The following is a 19,153-nucleotide window of genomic DNA, read 5'->3' on the forward strand; positions in this document are numbered from 1 at the left end:
TAAAAATCATTCTATCTAAAACTACTATTAAGCACTTTACAAGATGACATATGACATAGTTCTGTAGTTCACCATTTCAATGGCAGACTTTCCTATTACAGCTTCTGTTGTTTCAGCCACATAGACGCAAAGCACAAAAACTTATCTGAAATATTTTTAAATTGGTTAGAAGCCAGAGATGGGGGATTTCTCTGTTCAATCACTCACCACTGTTCTAGTTACCCCCAAAAGCCAACAACCTCTCCAAATACTTTCAGTATCTGAAAAATGAATACATTCCATTCACAGAGTACAAGTCCTAAGAAATGAGCACAGTAACACCGTGGCTGTGTTTGTAAAAGGAGAGTCCAAACTCGTACCTGTTAAGATCATTTATAGATGGGGAACTTAAGGCAAAGAGCCTCAGTAACTTGTAAAAGTCTCATGGGATATTTTAAGAGGTTCCTAGAAGCAGAACTTAAACTCCTTATCGTGCGGTGTAACCATAAATGCATAGTTTGAAGAAACAGAGGAGTAGTTCCTATTGTGAACATGTGAGAATCTTAAGAAACAAAATACTAAAAGAATACTGAAATTGAATTACTCAAGAATTATTCAATACTTCAGTCACCTCGGTTCATTTAAAGAGGGAAAAACACGAACCAGAGTACTATTTCACTTACAGGTGTAGATTCATAGTAAAAAATCCAGCTGGTAGTAACCTCAAGAGGCCCTGTTGATTTATTCTGTCCCAAAACAAGATCAAGTACAGCTGTATCCTTGCTGACAAACCATGATCCCCAGGGACAGAAACACCAACCCTGCTAAGGCACTCTCTATTTAGCAGGTGTAAGTGAGACCTGAAGCAGTCTTACCGATATCTAAATTCCTTTTTCTGCAGTTTACACTAACTACTACTTCCTGATCCCAGCACGGATTATCACTCCAGTTCTCTTTGCAGCAGCCTTTCACACATTTGAAGCTGTTACCATAACAGTGAACTACAGAAATACGCATAAAGCTCTTTAGAAGTAATTCTGAGCCAACACAGGGACATAAACTGGAAGCAACTAATGTATTTTTGTCATTACAAGATCAACTAAGTGACAACTGAGTCGGAATTATCATTTCATTAGCTGAGACTGATTTAAAGCAAAATTCAACACTTTCATGGCCTATGAGCCAAGTACAACAGTTAAAACACAGAACTATGAATCAGATCTGAAGATTGTGACCCTATGTGGTTTTCCCTGAACTTCACACATTCTAGAATAAGACCTGAAGCAGGTTTTAGGTATTTTTAGTAACGCAGTTTTGCCATCATTAAGCTGAATATAATGATTCTTGGACTCACTGCAAAATGAATTTTGATGTATGGCAAAAATGACAGACCGCAAAATGGTTAACAGGTAGTTCGATCCCCTTTCTTCTACAAATGTATTACTCAACCAAAAAACCTCCCTTCTTCCCTCAGCTAGACCACTGAAAAACAACACATCAATCTTAAGACTGAAGGGGAGAAATGTAAGGTTAAAAAAATGGCAGAAACTGTGCAACTGCATGTTTTGTATCAAAAAAATCTCCTACTTCTGACATTACCACCATCCTCCTCTACTGAGAATATATACAATAAACAACTCCAAAAGAAATGGTAAATTTCAGTTTCCTCAGGTTTTGCTTCAAGTTGGCTCCTACCTGCCTCCACATCTGAATATGGAAAATTAATTTTAAAATCATTTTAACATGCTGAAGACTTCATAGAAGTCAGAAACTGTTATTTTTAAATGAAGTTTTCGTATGAGTCACTATTCCAAACCATTCAGAAAGTCATGGCTGTTGGCAGAAACATACTAGCTCTGTCAAATCTTACACACGAGATACTTTAAATAAACACAGGAAGCCTTTCAGGCTGCAAACTATGACCTGCCTTTAGGATCTGAGACTCCGATACGGTGTTTGTAATTCTCACTTGCACATTGATCTGTTTTTTCCTTTTCAGATGTTTGCCTCACTGCACCTTAATTATTGCCAAACCTCATCAGGTTTATGTGTATGAATTTGTAGAAGAAAAACTAATTTAAAGAAAAAAAAAACGTTAGAGGGAGTAACCAAGTACTGTAAGAATTTTTTTTAACTATCCTTTCATACTCCACGTAACCAAACGCCCCTGCAGCCACTCTGTGGGGCCAAGCAGCACAGCCCCGAGGCCAGAGCGGCTCCCGGGACACCCGCTGCCCCCTCAGCCGAGCGGCCGCAGCGAAACCTCCCCCGGAGCTCCGGGGGGACCCGGTGCGGCCGCCACAGCCGCTCTGCGCTTTGTTCTCTGCCCAGCCCCGGCCGCCCCGCTCCCTGCCCGGGCCTCCGCCTGACACGTACCACCTGGACGGCGCAGCCTCGCCCCGCCGCCCGGGGGGGCACAGGGCGGCGCGTTGCGGCGGGGCTCCCGCCGGCTCTCCCCGCCTCCGCCATGGCCGCCTCCGCCCCCCAGGGCGGGGAGGGCTCCCTCACCGCCGAGGTGTCCCTGGAGGAGCCGGAGCGCCCGGGGCGGGTGCCTCGCACGTACCGCGGGGTGCTGCCCCGTTCCCCCCGCGTTTCTCCTCAGGGCCGGGCCCCCCCCCGCTCCCGCCTCGTCCCCTCAAGCCGCTCGCGCACCGAGGGGCGCGGCGGGAAACCCCAGCGGGAGGAACAACGATCGAGGAGGCGGCTGGAGCGGCCGGAAGCGCCGCTGAGCGACGCTCTAGGTCGGCAGCGAGGAGCGGGAAGGCGGCCGCGGCCTGGCCTGCGGGCTGGGGGGACCTGGGGAGACCCGCGTCCATCGCTGGCTCAAGGAGGAGCTGGGGCTGCTGGGTGGCGTTTTAAAGTTTTAAAACGTTTTCTCTGCGCTGCAGGGTCACCCCCGGCGCTCCGCCGGCCTGGCTCGAGGTGTGCGGGTCCTGTCTGTGATTGATTCCCTCAATAAATGGTGCCTCCAGTTTCCCACCTGTTCTCTGATTACGTGTTTTACTTGTACCTCTCCAGTCAGTACTTTTCTTGGTTAAGACTGGTCTGTTCAGTGCTAGCATTGCCTTTCTTATTTTTTAATAAACTTAAAAAATTGGAAAATACTCGGTGGTAATGATCTAATTATTGGTAATTTAACTACTGAAACTATGATTGTGCAACCACTTACTCCCTTGACCGTGTTCACAACCAAGGCATTGCCGGGCCAGGTCCTATACAACAACTTGTTCAGAATTTTTAAAATTTGCACAAAGCAATCTTTGTTCAGCAAAATCCTGAGATTATCCCTTGTTTATCTGAAGAGCCTGTTAAACAGCTAGACAATCCAAGGAGCAAACAGAGCAGAGTTATCTTAAAATGTTTGTTGGCGCACAAATCTGAGACCCGAGGAGGTGAGGAAGATGGCCAAGCTGTAATTCACCCACAGAATGTCTTTCAAATTATCTACACCGCTTCTGTCGGTCCAGCCTGAGTTTAATCTCTCTGTGAACAGCACTACTGAATATGATCATTTCTTTTCCCGGCGATGAAGGCTGCTAGCACTTTTACACTGCCTGCATGCCTTGCTTTATCTAGGAAAGCGTAGCAGAGTATTGCTTTACTCGAGCTGAACCAAACAAAAGTCCTAGTCAGGGACCAGTGCCTCATTATGCCAAGCAGTCTGCAAAATGCAGAGCAAAGCCCAGGCTTCCTTCCCCGAGGAAAACAGAGAACCAACCAAAACCACCAGAAATGTTTTCTAAGTTATGTTCTGTAGCTGACCACAGAGGGTAATTAAATACAAACATCTACTTAAAATGTGATTTTCATTTGGGGGGATTTTGGACAGACTTTTAAAGGCCGCAAGCACGCAAAAACTATTCAGTGGGATTTTCAGCACAAACCGGGCTCCTAGCTTCCATTGAGGGGGTTGTTACCTACTGGCTTTTGAAAATCTAGCTGGCATTTCTGGGTTCTTGGGCAACTAAAGAGTTTCCAAAATATAGTCTGTTGTTTCAGAGCCGATTCTTCTTTCATGTGGGTCAGAATGGAAGATCTCCTGATGCTGTCATGACAATCTCATTAGAAGCAAGCAAAAATGATTTGGTCCTACTTCCAGTTGCTGTACTTCAAAGAGAGTGGTAGGGAACAGCACACAAAGCTGTTCTTACAGCTAAAAGCAGAATCAAAGACGTTTCTCATCATACTAGTTTTTAGCTTTTATTTCTGATAAAACAATCTCTTGAGGATCATTACTGTGAACCTAAAACTTGCACATTCTAGAGGCTTCAGCTATCAAATAGAAATTTTCCTCATCGTGTTGGAAAGACTATCTAGAAAGTTGTTTTGCTTTCTTTACACTTATTTCTGTCATTTAAAAAATGACATAGGCTAGTTATAGTACAGACAGCTTAGACCGGCTGACTTCTGAGATCTCAACTGATTTCACTGGGAGTTAAAAAATATATATAAGTACTTATTGTGTAGGATATCGCCAGGGCTATTTAGGCCAAGTAGTCTTAGGTTTAGTCTCTTTTGAAAAAGGTTAAACTGTAACTGAAGGGGTAAGAGAGTATCCTTACAAAGGTTGTGGAACATGCGGGCAACTTAATTTAGTTGTACCTTTATGGGGAAGACAGAAAGAGTATAGAGTTTTCCTCTTAACATATTTATCACTGAATTTACACGATTCGGTACTGAAGTATTTCCAGAGCACACCATGTTGAAAGGATCATTCAACAGAGTCAGTAAAATATTCAGCTTACAGCTGGTTTTGAAACCACTTCTATCCAAAGAATGCTTTGAGCTTCTAGAAATGCTCCATTATTTTCATAAAGCATCACAGGAGAACGGCAAGAAAAGAGAGATGCAATATTTCACATTATAGCACTATAGGGCAGCTGTCATGAGACTGGATCAACTTTGTTGTTCCTAACGAATACCTACTAGCCTGTCCTCAAAGGCCTTCCTCCAACAACAGAGGCTTTATAAAATCCTCAGGCAATATATCGCAGTCCTCACCGCCTTTACCCTGAGAAAGAATTTCTTAATATCTCACCTAGCTCTTGCTGCAATTTCCAAGCTCCATCAAATTTGGCAGGCTGAGATCTTTCCCCCCTTGCAAAAACATCCAGACATTTATCATGTCCCCAGTTTCAGAGCTGTTGAGCCTGAGCCCACTCCCTAACTTTTCCATTTTATACAGAAGCTTCTTGCTGTCTCCCAGCACAGACTGAAGTCTTCGGCTCCCAAGATACAGTTCCTCGGTTTGAGTCCTCTGTTAGTAGAAGGAGTTTTAATACTTTCCTCCTACCTCAGTTGATCCAGCACTTTGACCACGTTTTAGGCCAGATGTGAAAAATTCTGCTGGGCTATTTAAAAAAAAATAATTCAAACCTTAGGACCATATCCTGCTTTTTTACAGGCCTAAAAGAAGATAGCCGTTTCATAATCAAACACACTGAGTCAATACAAACACAGAGGCCAGTAACCTGCCAAAGATAAGACTAGACTCTTACAAAAGACACAGCCTAACATCCCTTAAGCCTGTGTGTGTCTCTGCCCTGAGAGGCTCCCTCAGCCCCCTCCTTAGGGGTCCTCTGATAGCCCTCTCCCCAGTGTTTTATCCCCTGCAGCTGTGTGCCTTCTCAGCTGCTTTCTTGCTAATGCCTGCCTTAACCCTTTCTTTGCCTGGTAGGGCTTGCAAACTCCATCCCTAATCCGTTAGTCCTTATCCATCTCACACACAGAAAACCAGCCATTCCCTTCCTCTCCACAGCCACCATTTATGTATTTGCAGATTATTGTTACGTTTACCCCCATCCTGCTCTCTTGTTTAGGTTATGCACATATTCATTCAGTCCTTCTTCGCTGGTCACGCTTTAGACCTCTGTTTATTCTCATTGCTCTCTCCTGGACTTTCTCTGGGCACTTTGCATCTCTGCTGGGCAATGAGACCCAGCGGCAGAGCCCGTGTCCCCGCGGGGGCTGTACCAGTGCTGGGCAGACCAGGATTACATCCCACATCTTCCAAGCCATGCTCCTGTTTGCACAGCTTAGTGCAGTGTTTGCCTTTTTCACAATGGCTTGACACTGTTGACTCCTAATCAGCTTGGGATCTATTATATCCCCTAGATCTTTTTCTGCATGAGGGAAACAGTATTTTAACAGTTTTATTCCAGTCAGCCACATGAGAAGAAAATGACTGAAGTAGTGTGAGTGAGATTATCTGCTTTGTGCTTCAATACAAGAATTGTTTACTGGTTTCCAATTAGTTACATGTGTACACCCTGTTAAGGGAGTTGCTAATGCCTTCCTTTGGCCTTCAAGCCTTTATTGCTAGTGGGGACTAGTACCTAAGAGTTATTTGGGCCAATTTCCCTGTGTACTCAAGACTTCAAATGCTCAGCTGAAATTGCAGGGCTAATGGCTCTGAATAAAACCTCTTATAATTTAGGCATATTGAGTTTGAATACCCTCACTGAAAAATGCTATTGCTCTTTAGAGAAGAGCTGTTGTGTGATACATTTCTCTCTTTGAAAAATTAGCTGCCGTTATAAAGGATGTTGCTGTTGCTTGTTTCTTTTTTTCAGATGAGTCAATCTGAAGAAGCCCGCGGTTGTTTTTATGAGTTGGCAAATGTCACAAATATTCTGTTAACAGGAGTGCTGGACTTGGGTACCTTTGTGGGTGAACTAGAAAGATCCCATTCATTTCGGTACCAGTGCGCACCTCTAAACAGAACACTCCCCTTGACCACCACCCGTCATCCCACTCCCTGTGCACTCTCGTTTCACGCCCTCTCATCGGTTGGCTGGGCTGCATTGCAATTTTGTGCAGGTTCCCTGTTCTGCCTTGGCCATTCTCTTAGCTGCTGTTCAAGCTGTCGAGTATACCTTTATATTTAGTGTGGTTTTGTGGCATTAAGTCTGCAGGAGATAAGGCAGCGGCAAGGGAGAGACACAGTTCTTCCACAGAACTGAAAAGGATCGGTGCAGATGTTTCTTTGCCTAGGGCTATAATAATTGAGCAATCTTATGCAAAGTGAGAATTTTATTTGGCAATCTTAAAGGAATGTTTCTGTAGAATGCTATATTTTAAAAATACAATAGAAGAAACATCTTTACTTTTTAGCTGGTGAAATCTGGAGAATGCGGTGACAGGCAACGGATGATGGTCTAGTTACCTCAGTTAATACAGTTGAGTTTTGTTATTAAGTAACCAATCTGAAACTCAGTAAAGTAATAATGACATTTTCCTTAATTACCCAAAAAGCTTTATAAGTAAGTTATTTGGAAGGCAAAAAAATCTTATTTACAAAAGATAGCAAGACTCAGATAATGGAAATAGATAAAAGTTAGCCTTGAAATCCCATTTTCCTAATCTTGACAAGTTCCTGTGTGCCACAAGTGATAACCCTTGGGAATCAAAGCTTCTACTCGAGGAAGAAGAAACCTTTAGAAAGTTCAGTTTAGGTTTTTTGTTTTTCAAAACCACACCTCTTCTTGATGGCTGAGGTGTTAAACACTTACCAAATAAAGTTATGCTAGAGAGCTGAGGAAAGTAGGTGAAATACAGTATTTCCCAAAGATTCACTGGGAAATTCATACTGTCCACAGTCAGAATTTTGTTGAACTTCAATACCTTTGGGAGCTTAAACTTCTTTGTATATAAGTACAGGAAGCATCTGACATTTTAAGATGGGAAAGTGCTTAAAGAAATAAATCATATCCCTACAAAGGAATGTATACATAACAGGAACTGGGATGTGTATAATATACAGAGATCTACAAGACAATGTATTGGATGCACATCTTTATATGACATACAGACAGGAAAGGAAATGAGTAATATTTTGAATTATGAATTAGCCAAAGGCCTCTGAAGAAAGTATTACAAGAATTGTATAGCTCTAGAGAATACAGCAACATTTACTTAATACATCTTCATTGAAAATGGAATTCAATAGGTTCTTTAAAACTTTATACTACCCTATAAAATACATCTTATTATGTTACAGCTTATTATATCTTTTCATATTGTTCTTAAAATACTAATCTACTCTGAAAAGTGGGTCTTAAAGTACAGTTTATTGTGACTAATTTTAATTTTCAAGCAAACACTCTTGTTCCATTTTCCTGTAAATGCCAATTCCTCAGACTCACCCTGGGTTTTGAAATTTAAAGTTCTTTCAGGCTCATGCATCTTCAGTAAAACAGATTTTACAGCTTCATTAAGACTAATAATACTGCTGATAATACAAAGGCTAGTATAGTGAGCAGCTTACTCCCTTACAGCTATATTGGCTGTGTGTTGTAAAAGAGTAGTAAAGATGTAATTCTCGACAGAAAATTGGCCAGATGTGAGCAGAACAGAGACAGGAAACTGTTCTCTTTCAATGAAAAGCTGTTACTCCATTTTAACGTACTGTCTTTAGTGAATGTAACAGGCCTCAAGGCCAGGAAGGCCTTTGAACAGCCTGACAAATGTGCTGCTAACCTGGGGACCTCCGGCTCCACGAGGAAAGAAGCCAACAAGCTGTGCGAGTGGTATCTGGGATGGCTTGGTCCTACCTCATCCCATCGTGCAAGTGGTACCTGGGATGGCTTGGTCCTACCTCTTCCCATCATGTGTGTGGTCCCCGGGCTGGGGGAGGGATGTGAGATCATCAAGTCCAGACTCACGATAGGAATATGCTCGTGTTGGGCCACCAAGCTGTGGTGGGGAGCAGGAGGTGATGGCACCTGCAGGCTCTCGGACCTGCACAGCACCCCGCTCTTCCCCGGGTTTGGGCGAACTGAGGAGAAGCCTCAGCCCCATGCAGCATTGGGGACCATGGGGGCTGCCGACACTGGGGTGCGTGAGAGGGAAAGGAAGGTCTGGACCTCTTTAGACCTCAGAAAATCTATCTGTACTATAATCCTTTCAAAGGACATTATCAATTCACAATAATTTTGACAATAAACTGACAACAGTGTCAAGTATTTTTTTGGTAAGGTATGGCATCCTCTGTGACATACTACGGATAGAATTTGGCTATCAAAACTGTTTTAGCAGTAGGTCTATGGAGACTACATTGTTGTGCTAGCAGGATAGAAGAGATGACAGTAAATTATTTCATTGTATAGAGGCTCCCTGGTAACATCATCGTGATGCCATTAGAGCCTGCAATAAACCATCATACACAAAAGACTCTGCTTCTCCCTCTCTGTGACAAAATCCTTCCTCATCTGCTTCTGCTGAATACTCTTATTCTTTCCATGATCAACACAGCTACTTAACTTATATCTAAACTTTCCCTTCCCAAATAAGGTACTTCTTTTTTTTTTTTTTTCTACTGAGGGAGAGATTTAATTTCACCATCTGGGAAGCCAAGATCCTCATTTTGACTTCAAGTGAAATCAACTAAAAATAGCATTTTGCTAACATTGCTTCTTGTGCTATGTCCAATACTCTGCCTATTGAGACAGAGTTCAAGGATATGTAGGTGTCCAGCTCCATTGATAGCATTGGCCTAGAGGCAGATCCTGTAGGTATTTAAATACTGGGGTATCCGTCTATGCATAAGAGAAGTTTCATTTTGGTTTAAAACCTCTAAACTATATAAAGTTATATTTGTTCGTATTCTCATCTTGGCTTCTCAAATTATTTATGCACCAAACAACCCATATGCCAATTGTAGTTATCATGCATGTAAACTTGAACTTTGACATTTCATACCATTGCAGAATCTTGGTATGTGCATTCTGTTATCTTCCTGCCACCCCTGCAGTTGCTCTTCATTACTGTCAGTGCTTATTAGTTAGAAAACTACATTCTGTTTGGGCCAATTAACTGGTTGGAGAGAGCATCTCTTCTAGGATCCCCACTAGCTGTTTAGCACCAACCGTCACCTACTGACTCATTAAACAAACCTGACCTCCGCTACATTTTTCAAAGCAGCAAATTCTCCTTTCTCAGTTGACAAACTTGCAAAAACTCTTCAGACTTTCGAGTATTCCACTCTCTTATGACAATTGAAGGGGAAAAGATATTGTGTAGCCAGTTAAACGAGAGCTTTTGTATGAATCATTGTCATAATTACTTTATATGCTTTTCATGTGTTTAGGATGCTGTCTTCCTAAATGCCAGCGAAGAAGAATACCAGCAGAGGAAACAGTCCTTGTGCTGCTTCAATATTGTGACTTGCAGCCTGTCTGAAGGCACAACAAAGACTCGATTGTGCAAGTGCCCAGCTGATCCAACAAGCAATGAATTAGTGAGCAATGGTCAACAGTGAAGGAGTGGATATCACAGGGGGCAATTCAAAAAGGTTATAGTGCTGTGAAGTGAGGGAGGCATGAAATGGAGCTAGAGATGCAAAGATAATCAACCATTTGGGTTAGTTCTACATTTTTTTTCCCCTTGAAGTAGTTCTTCCTTTTTGGATAAAATAGAAAAAAAGAAGATGACTGGAAATGGTAGGAGAAAAATCTTCCCATATGGAAGAAAGTAATCTCATTCTTGCAGTCTGAAAGAAGGATAAATTATAAACAACACGAGATCTACATGATGAATGAGATCTCCAGAATTCTGGTTAGAAGACTGGTTAGCAAGCATGAGATAGGTCACTATTAGGGGAAAAAAGTACAGACTGAGAGATTGTGTCCATTCTAATATTTGGGTCCATATAAGGCCCAAGCCAGTCTTGTCAGCATGAGACGTAGGAAGAGAAGAATGAGAAAGTTATGTATATAACAAGGAGCTTCTTCCAGTTCTACATTGGAGCACAAGAATCCAGTGAAATCAACTGCAGAGAGGATTCCCTTTCCTTACACTGATCTTACCAGCAGTTTTCTTATACTGGTCTTCTTACCCTTGAATGAGTTTGATTGGATTTTCAGCCAGAATCCTGTCTGAGAATGCAGAAGATACATAGACATACATGTTACCAAGACAGCAAAGTTCAGCTTTGGTACTTAAGTACTGCTTCAAGGTCTTCTCCCAAAAGCGATAAAAGAATGAGAGTTTGGGTGACCACAGCATCTTCTAAAAATGTTAAAATGTATTCTGGCTTCATGGTGTTCCTGCATAAAAATACTTCCTAGTTTGCTAGTCATTACTTGCCAGTTTTCATTTCATGGCTTGTCACTGTCCTTGGGACATTTCAGATTGAGATCTTTTAGTCTCAACCATCCCTTCGAGCTCTCATTATTGCTCAGGCTTTGCCACTGCTCTCGCAACAATAAATTGGCAGAGCAGTGTCAGTTTGTGTCATTTGATTTTCAGAGTTCCTCATCAACTAAATTCAGCATCATAATATAGAGAAATGACTTCCAGAAGGTCATGCAAGGAACAGGGTGGAGACTTGGACAGAGTACCCAACTTGCCTTTTCCTCAGTCCTGGAGCATTTATGTGGTCAGATTAGTTGGCACCTAAATGAGAGTGTAATCTGACCTAATGAAGTTGTGATAGCCAAAACATGAACTAAAACCAAAACAGAACAGTCTCTTTCAGCAGATGTATTGTTTGTCATCTGGAAGTTTTGCAGAATTGCTTCTCATCTCAGCTTCAGGTATCTTTGGAGGAGTTTTCTTGCTGCTGAGCTGGGTGATGCTAGAAAGCCCTTTACTCCTTCCTTCAGATACATCTGCCCTGCAAATCCTGCCACGAAGCAGCACAAAAGGCCCTGCTTTGTGGAGCTGCACAGATCTGATTTCATTATCTGATCCATTGTTTTTCCTTGAGCAAACACGTAATCATGTCACAATTGAGTTGGACAATCCCCGATCTGCTTTAATCAGAATTAGTGCTGTTCCTCCCTGAATGTTGCTGATGGGAGTGCTGTGCAGACAGATCGGGTATGTACACAGAGCTCTTGTAGTTAATGCTGCAATATTTGGTAAGACATCACTGATCTAGTGAGTGATTGAGTTTAAGAAGAAATGAACATTCATGTACTGTTAATAACAACTGGGCAAACCTACTGGTAAAACTGCCATTTTATCTGGGGGAGGAAGTTTGTCATATAAAAACTATCCTATGGGCCAAATGTGGCTCACAGGAGCTTGTCAGCCTTGCTCTCGAAAACCAGCCATCAGATCTGTGATTGATCTGGGCTCTGAAAATACCTGCTGTTGAAAATTAAGTGTGAAATTTGAAAATGATTAAGTTGAATTATTTACCTTGTTAGTTCATCGTGTCTGCAAAAATATCCTCTTCTCTTCTAGTAACCTAGCAACAAATACACCGTGCACAATTATTTTTTCACAATTTGTAGGAGAGCTGCATTAAAATGCATGTCAGTGTCTTTATTTCATGACAGGCATGTGGCAAACAACACTGCAAATATTTGTTTATCCTGGCAAGGGCTGCATTTCTTTAGTGTAACTTCCAGTAGTTTTGTCTACGTTCTGAAGCAGAAAGGAGAATAAATTCTTGTTCTCAGATCAGCGTTACAAATATTCTCTTTAGCTTTGTTTTTATTATGAGAGGTGACAACTAATGGATTGGGGCCTGTGTCCTCTGCTATCAGATTCTCCCACGATGTATTGGAAACTGGTGAAGATGTTTGAAGAGCTACTGGTTGCACAGGCTGAGTCTACAGGTTGCAGAGTGCACATGGGCTGGAGGAACCAGAGAAAATGAAAAGCTAAGCCAGCCAAGAGGATATGCATCAAGATAAATATCAGCTTCACCAGTGGCATAAAATATGTTTTCTAAAACAGGAAATTAATGTTCATTAGATGCTAGAAATAAACAACTGGTCCTCTTGAAAAGTCCTCAGATTAAATGCTGGGTTTCTGAGTACTTTTTGGCAGACATTTTAAATACCTAGGTTATTGTGAAATGAAAAGAAAACACTAATTCTTGTGGATGAAATGCACAGGACTGTCCCCAAAACAACAATATGCGGAGGCCTCTTTAGAGGTTTTTGGTTTTGACTGAAGCTTTATTCAGTCTCAGGCATGCAAGCATGAGTTAATGCCTGCAACCCAGAGGAGTCTCTGGGCTTAGGCACTAAATCCTCTGCCTGGGTCCCCAGGTCCTGAGACAGCCTTGCTGTGTGGGATGGCAAATGATGTGTATTTCTTAGCCATCTTTTGTGCTTTGTGTTACCTTTTTGATCCTCTCAATAGGCTGCTTGTGTCCAGACATCATTCCCTTCCTTGCTTTTCAGTTTGATCTGTAAACAGTAAAACTGCAAATTCCTGTCTGCATGGGCTGGGTTGCTTAACAGCTTAAGGTGTTTGGAGGGGGGGATATGGTGAGAGACAAGCACAGGAACCATTGCTACTGTGAGGCTGTGGCCCTTGGCTTGATGAAAACCACAGAATGACAGAATCCCAGAATGTCAGGGATTGGAAGAGACCTGGAAAGCTCATCCAGTGCAATCCCCCCATGGAGCAGGAACACCCAGATGAGGTTACACAGGAAGGTGTCCAGGCGGGTTGGAATGTCTGCAGAGAAGGAGACTCCACAACCCCCCTGGGCAGCCTGGGCCAGGCTCTGCCACCCTCACTGAAAAGAAGTTTCTTCTCAAATTTAAGTGGAACCTTTTGTGTTCCAGTTTGAACCCATTACCCCTTGTCCTATCATTGGTTGTCACTGAGAAGAGCCTGGCTCCATCCTCCTGACACTCACCCTTTATGTATCTGTAAACATGAATGAGGTCACCCCTCAGTCTCCTCTTGTCCAGCTCCAGAGCCCCAGCTCCCTCAGCCTTTCCTCACACGGGAGATGCTCCACTCCCTTCAGCATCTTGGTTGCCCTGCGCTGGACTCTCTCCAGCAGTTCCCTGTCCTGCTGGAACTGAGTGGATAATACTCAATACATTGTAGTTGCTCTCTCACACAAAGAGCGACTCCACCACCACGCCTGGCTGGCCTCTCTTTCCTGAAAAGGACATAGCCATCCATGACCACATTCCAGTCATGTGTGCTGTCCCACCATGTCTCCATAGTTGCCACCAGGTCATAATCTCCTGCCCATACACAGGTTTCTGCCTCCCCCTGCTTATTCCCCATGCTGCACACATTGGTGTACAGGCATTTCAGAGATTGAGCTGAGCACACTGATTTCACCCCAGGGGCATGGGAGGCCTCCCAGCCTTCATCAGCTCTAGAGTGATGCCCAACTGATGCAAGCCCAGCTACAACTGCATCCCCCTTCAAGTCTAGTGTAAAGCTCTCCGAATGAGCCCTGCTAATTCCTGTCCCAAGCTGTATAGTTTGGGAAAAGTCTTTGGTTTCCTAAAGCTATGGTTTTAGCACTATCATAGAGCATAGGTTTAATCCTTACTCCACTTTAGACTCCCTGGGCTGAGATTACGCCTCACTCAGGCTCCCAGATCTGCCTGCTTAAATTAAGAATAGTGTAGCCAGGAGTGGAGTCTCCCTCTGCAGTCGGTGTGGAAAGGCAGGCGCTGGCCAAGGTGAGGCGGCTCTTACCTGGGCTGGGTTCCCAGTCTCCGTCACACAGAGGGGCTTTGGTCACACAGAGGGGCTGTGGTCACACAGAGGGGCTTCGCTCCCCACTGCCACTGGGGACCCCTGGGAGGGGAGGATGCCCAACTTCCCTGCTTAAAGGCTCCTGTTAGTCCCATGTCTTACCTTGAGATGGAAATAAAGACCATGAGGAGAAAGGGACATTTATTTGCCAGCAACTGGAGGTGTAGAAATTAAAAAAAAAAAAAAAAATATATATATATATACATATATATATATACATATATACATTTGCCAAACTACTGATTTGCCTCAAATGTATCATTATTCCTGGTGTATGAACTTCTCTGCCTGCAGAGGTAACATCCCTGTGTTCACCATCCCTCGTGCAGTGGGAGCTGAAAGGTGAACTTCAGGTTCACCTGCTCGTTTGGCCACATCACAAACCTGGGCACCTCCACTTTTTAATTTATTTATTTTGGCTTAATGTCTTATAATTAACTTGTCCAAATAACGATTTTTTTTTTTTTTTTCCCCAGAGTTTTCCTGGTTTTTAGACAATTAAGACTCTGAAAACACCTAAGCCTGACTTTTGAGCCTACAGCTTGGTGGGAGCTGGTTGGGATCCCCATGCAAACATGCAGCGGCGGAAGCGGGATGGTGCGTGCGGCGGGAGCTGCCAGGTCAGGGGGGAGCTGTTTGTTTCCAGAGCCGCCTGTGTGTCTAAGGGGAGAGGGGCAGCTCCTCTCCCCCGCCCCCTCTTTCAGCACTTCTGCGATGCTGCCTCGCTGCTCACAATGCAGTCCCGACATTGACACTGTTCCATCAGAAATGCTGCTGCCCTATGACAGGATTTTGGGCATGCAGTCAGCACTAGGTTCTTCTAGGCACGGTTTGCTTATTTTGCTTTTAAATGTGTGTCGCTTTCTGTGACATTCCAAAAGCCAAAACTTTTCCATTTAAAACAAGAAAAGCAAGCTGTGAGTAGTAGTGATTTAAGAGTAATAGGAACTGTGCTCAGATATTAGCACTAGCAGAAGTAAGCAGGAAGAAGCAGAGGTGTGCAATTATGGATAGGTGTATTTTCATTACTAATTTTAATTTCATGAGAGCAAGTAACACGGTCCCCCCTCACCACACACAGACATTTCCCACTGTCCATTCAGCCACCGCACCTCACCCTGTTTTGCCACTCTGCTTACTCCTGTCTGCCCACTGGATTTACCTTACAAATTCAATTATTGTTCGTATTGCTTCTGTACTTATTTTCTTTGTCCTCTCTGTGGCTTGTTTGAATTGTTACACAGCTCTCTTCTCCCTCCCGCTTTGCCATGCATGCTGTTTAGCTATAGCTTTGCTTTTCCAGAAAATACCCTGCTTCTCCTCCTTCCCCCTCCTCCTTTACAGTTTCAGATTTCCCGTCCTGGCAGGCAGCGAGGGGCTGCACACCACGCACCAGAGCTGCTCTCTAACCACAGGACCTGATTCACCTCCTGCAAGCTGAGGAGCGTGAAAATAAATCAGCTGAGAGGGAGCTGGTTGGGAGTTGCAAAACATGGGGACGCATGGCGAAACCAGCACATGGGCTGGGCAATGACCAGCCAGGCTCTCAAGGAGTTTGCAGTTCTCCCGTATATATTCCCTTTGGGACAGCAATGCTGAGTGAGACCTTTCAACAGATCAGCTCTGCCACACTGTTTAAACCAGCTCAGCTGAGGTGTGCTTAACCCAAAATCCTGCATCTGAAAGTGCCCTCAGTCTGCCTTCCAGCTGGGTCCCGACTTGGCAGGAGAGTTTTGCCCCTAATACCTGGGATCTAAATACAGCCGTGCTTTGAAGAAAATGTAAGTCCAGATCTGAGCTTGAGCCCGTCTCTAATCACCGCTTGGTTTTGTTTTATCCAAATCTGCACGTTTGAGTGCTGAAGCAAATTAGTCATCGGTCCTTGAATAAGTTCTCCTCCTGCAGCCTCCTGTTCTCCAAGTCTTTTAAAGTCACCGCTGTTTGTGCCTGGGTTTGTAGCTGTGACGAGCAAATATTTAAAGTGAATTTAGAAGCAAGTGTCTGAAGTGACTGTGTAGGTCCTTATCTTTTGAGTTGCTCTTTGAGGAAGGCAATGGAGCTTTATTGGGGTTCAAGTGTTTGAGTGCATGAAGCTGCTTCCAGAACCTGTATCTCCAGTCCTGCCACATTAGGCCAGTGTAGTAACTTAGTGACTGTTCTTTCCAGAGTAGTGTGAAGCCTTTGCTGCAGAGGATATATGTTTCCTTTTGACATTATACAATATTTTCCTCCCAGATTTCAGTGAAGTTCTGCTCTTTCTGAATCGTAAATGCAAAAAAAATTACTGTTCAGAATGTTCTCCCTTGAAAAGATGTTTGCTTTTCACAGCTCAAACAGAAAACAGCTCAGTGCATCCAAAAGCTGCCTCACCCTTTGAGCGTGTTCCCAGATCTCAGCCAAGAGCACTACTATGGAATAGCTGTGAGTAGCCGGAAGAGCATTGTGGGGATTGAGATGCAAATGAGCAAACCAAACAGCCCCCTTCGCTGCAGAGGTTCCCTATCTCCTCCTGCCCCTCACTTCTGAACTGGGGGAGGCTCAACCTGGACCTGACTCTGAAGCCGCAACCCCGGGCTTTGCTCATTTGTGAGACCCAGCAGCTTGGGTCAGGCGAAGAACTGCGCCAAGATCATGTAAGCGTGGAGTAGAGGAGGGGCTTTCAAAGCCCCCATGTCGCTGTTACTTTTCTGGGTCCCCAGAACTAAACGCTGCCGCCTTTTCCGAGTTAAAAGTGGGAGAATGAAAGCCAGAGGTAGGAGCCACTGCAAAATAGCACACGCTGTTCTGTATCTTAAAAGTTCCCAGTTTTCAGGCAGTTGCAAAAGTTCCAAAGCGTAACGTGAGCAGCTGCCTGGGCACTTGTTTGTTTTGTCAAATGCAGAGAGTTAGAATATTGCAGAGGAAATCAGATACAGTGAAGCTGAGGGGCATGCAGAGGGCTGCACATATAAACATGCCAAGGAATAAAGCAATATGGTGTTTTCTCTGTATGCTTTTCTTTCCACTGTGAGGAGAGGAAGCAAAACATTCTTATAAAACCCCCTCCTAAAGAAATAATCAAGGCAATGAGCTCTAAAGCCTGTGTCACTGCACATGACAAGGAGAATCAGGCATTTTGCATTATTGCATGTTGTCATCACTTTGCTCAGTGTTGTCCCTGCATGCTAATGACATGTTTACATCCATTGCATCATTTGACATAATTACTGTAATTATGTTAATACTTCATGATCAACAGAACAGTACCTGTAATTTACCAAACAAAAACGACATGAAAAGCTAAACCCACAAATGGAAGGGGATATGCTGCGAAGGATTTAATCCTCAGTGGAAGCGGTCAGAACTGGAATATCCTGGTTTAGCCATCAGATCCTCCCACACAGCATGGGGGCACTTTGCGAGGTGTTTTGAAAGGTACTAAGGAGGGTAACACACCAAACTGTGAACAGGGTGTACATGTTTAATACTCATCCATGAACTCTCACCTAGAAAAATCTGTGCAGTGCCTTTAACAAAGCTGCATGACAGACACTTGAAAGAACAACAGAAGACTGAGAAACTCAGTGATCTGGAAATATTTTAACCCCTCTCCTATATGTGAATGTCCAATATCAATCTCAAACCCCTTGTTGCTTCTTTGAAGGAAACACACGGTACCTGACATACCAGAGGGCAGTCTGTGTGCAGCTGGATCCTCTCCCCCTGCCCCATCCCCACATCTAGGGTGGGGTTTTTCCCCTATTTATCTTGGCCTGGGTAATCTGGGTTTTGGGCTGATTCATCTTCTGCACTTCCCTCACAATCCAGAAGGCATTTCTTTGCCTCTGGTTTCTGACAGAAGGGTCTCTGCCACCAAGGGTTAAGTATCCAAAGTCAACTATGAGATAAACAGGAACATTAAACAAGACAAGGACTTATCCAGAGTGGTCATTAAGTGTTGGAGAGTTTTACAAATAAGATCAATTCCCAAGTGCTTCCTGGCAAGTGGATACACAAGAAGGTTCCAGCAAAATTGTCACCCTCCGTCCATTCAGGATCCGTGCCCAGGTGCGGATCTTGCTGTGGGCAGAGGAACCCGCTGCAGGGGGGTGCACTGCTGGCACCCCGCCTTGCCCGGGACAGGCATCCATGGGTTCCCCAGCGCAGACGGAGCGGCCCGGTGCCCTGCACAAAGGAAACCCTTTGCTCTCAGCGGGCTCTCTGGGCATCACCCCTTCAGCGCACAGCCCGGAGCGGGCAGGGCAGGAGCGGGCACCCTGCGGCGGCGGGAGCGCTCCCGCCCGGGGCCAGGGCACCCGCAAGGGGCCGGGAAATGCAGCGGCGGCGTCTGGCACCGGGCGGGCCGGGCCGTGCCCGCGGGGCAGCGGCGGTTCCCGATCCGGCGCCGCGTTTTGCTCGCGCAGCAAGTGCGGGCCCCGCCGGCGGACAGAGGGAGGGAGGGAGGGAGGGATGGGGGAAGGAGGAGCCGGCTCTCTGCGGGCGGCTCGGGGAGGCAGGGCCGCTCCCCGCCCCTCAGCTGGGAGCCCGCAGCGAGCTGGTGCAAACTTCAGAGCCAGAGCGGCGCAGCGCGGAGCCGGGCATGGGGTAGCCGCTCCGCCCTGCTGCGCTCCCCGCCATGTAGGCGAGTTCCCGGGCGCTGCGCGCATCGCTCCGCGCCGCCTGCATCGCGTTCGCACCGGCCCAGGGGGTGGCGGCGGGGGGGACC

At 44.7% G+C, this 19,153-nt stretch overlaps 1 protein-coding gene across 1 annotated transcript in view; it reads right to left on the minus strand.

The window, feature by feature from the left end:
* B3GNTL1 (UDP-GlcNAc:betaGal beta-1,3-N-acetylglucosaminyltransferase like 1) overlaps nucleotides 1–2,448 on the minus strand; it is a gene marked incomplete at both ends in the record, with an annotated part of 89,408 nt that extends 86,960 nt beyond the window's left edge. Inside the window, one exon of the mRNA XM_080356689.1 lies at nucleotides 2,356–2,448. Coding sequence (XP_080212815.1) covers nucleotides 2,356–2,448 — 93 coding nt within the window. The remainder of the gene's footprint in view (nucleotides 1–2,355) is intronic.
* Between the last annotated feature and the right edge of the window lie 16,705 nt (nucleotides 2,449–19,153).

This window comes from Nesoenas mayeri (assembly GCF_963082525.1).
Source record: "Nesoenas mayeri genome assembly, chromosome: 19".
Taxonomy (NCBI): Eukaryota; Metazoa; Chordata; class Aves; order Columbiformes; family Columbidae; genus Nesoenas; species Nesoenas mayeri.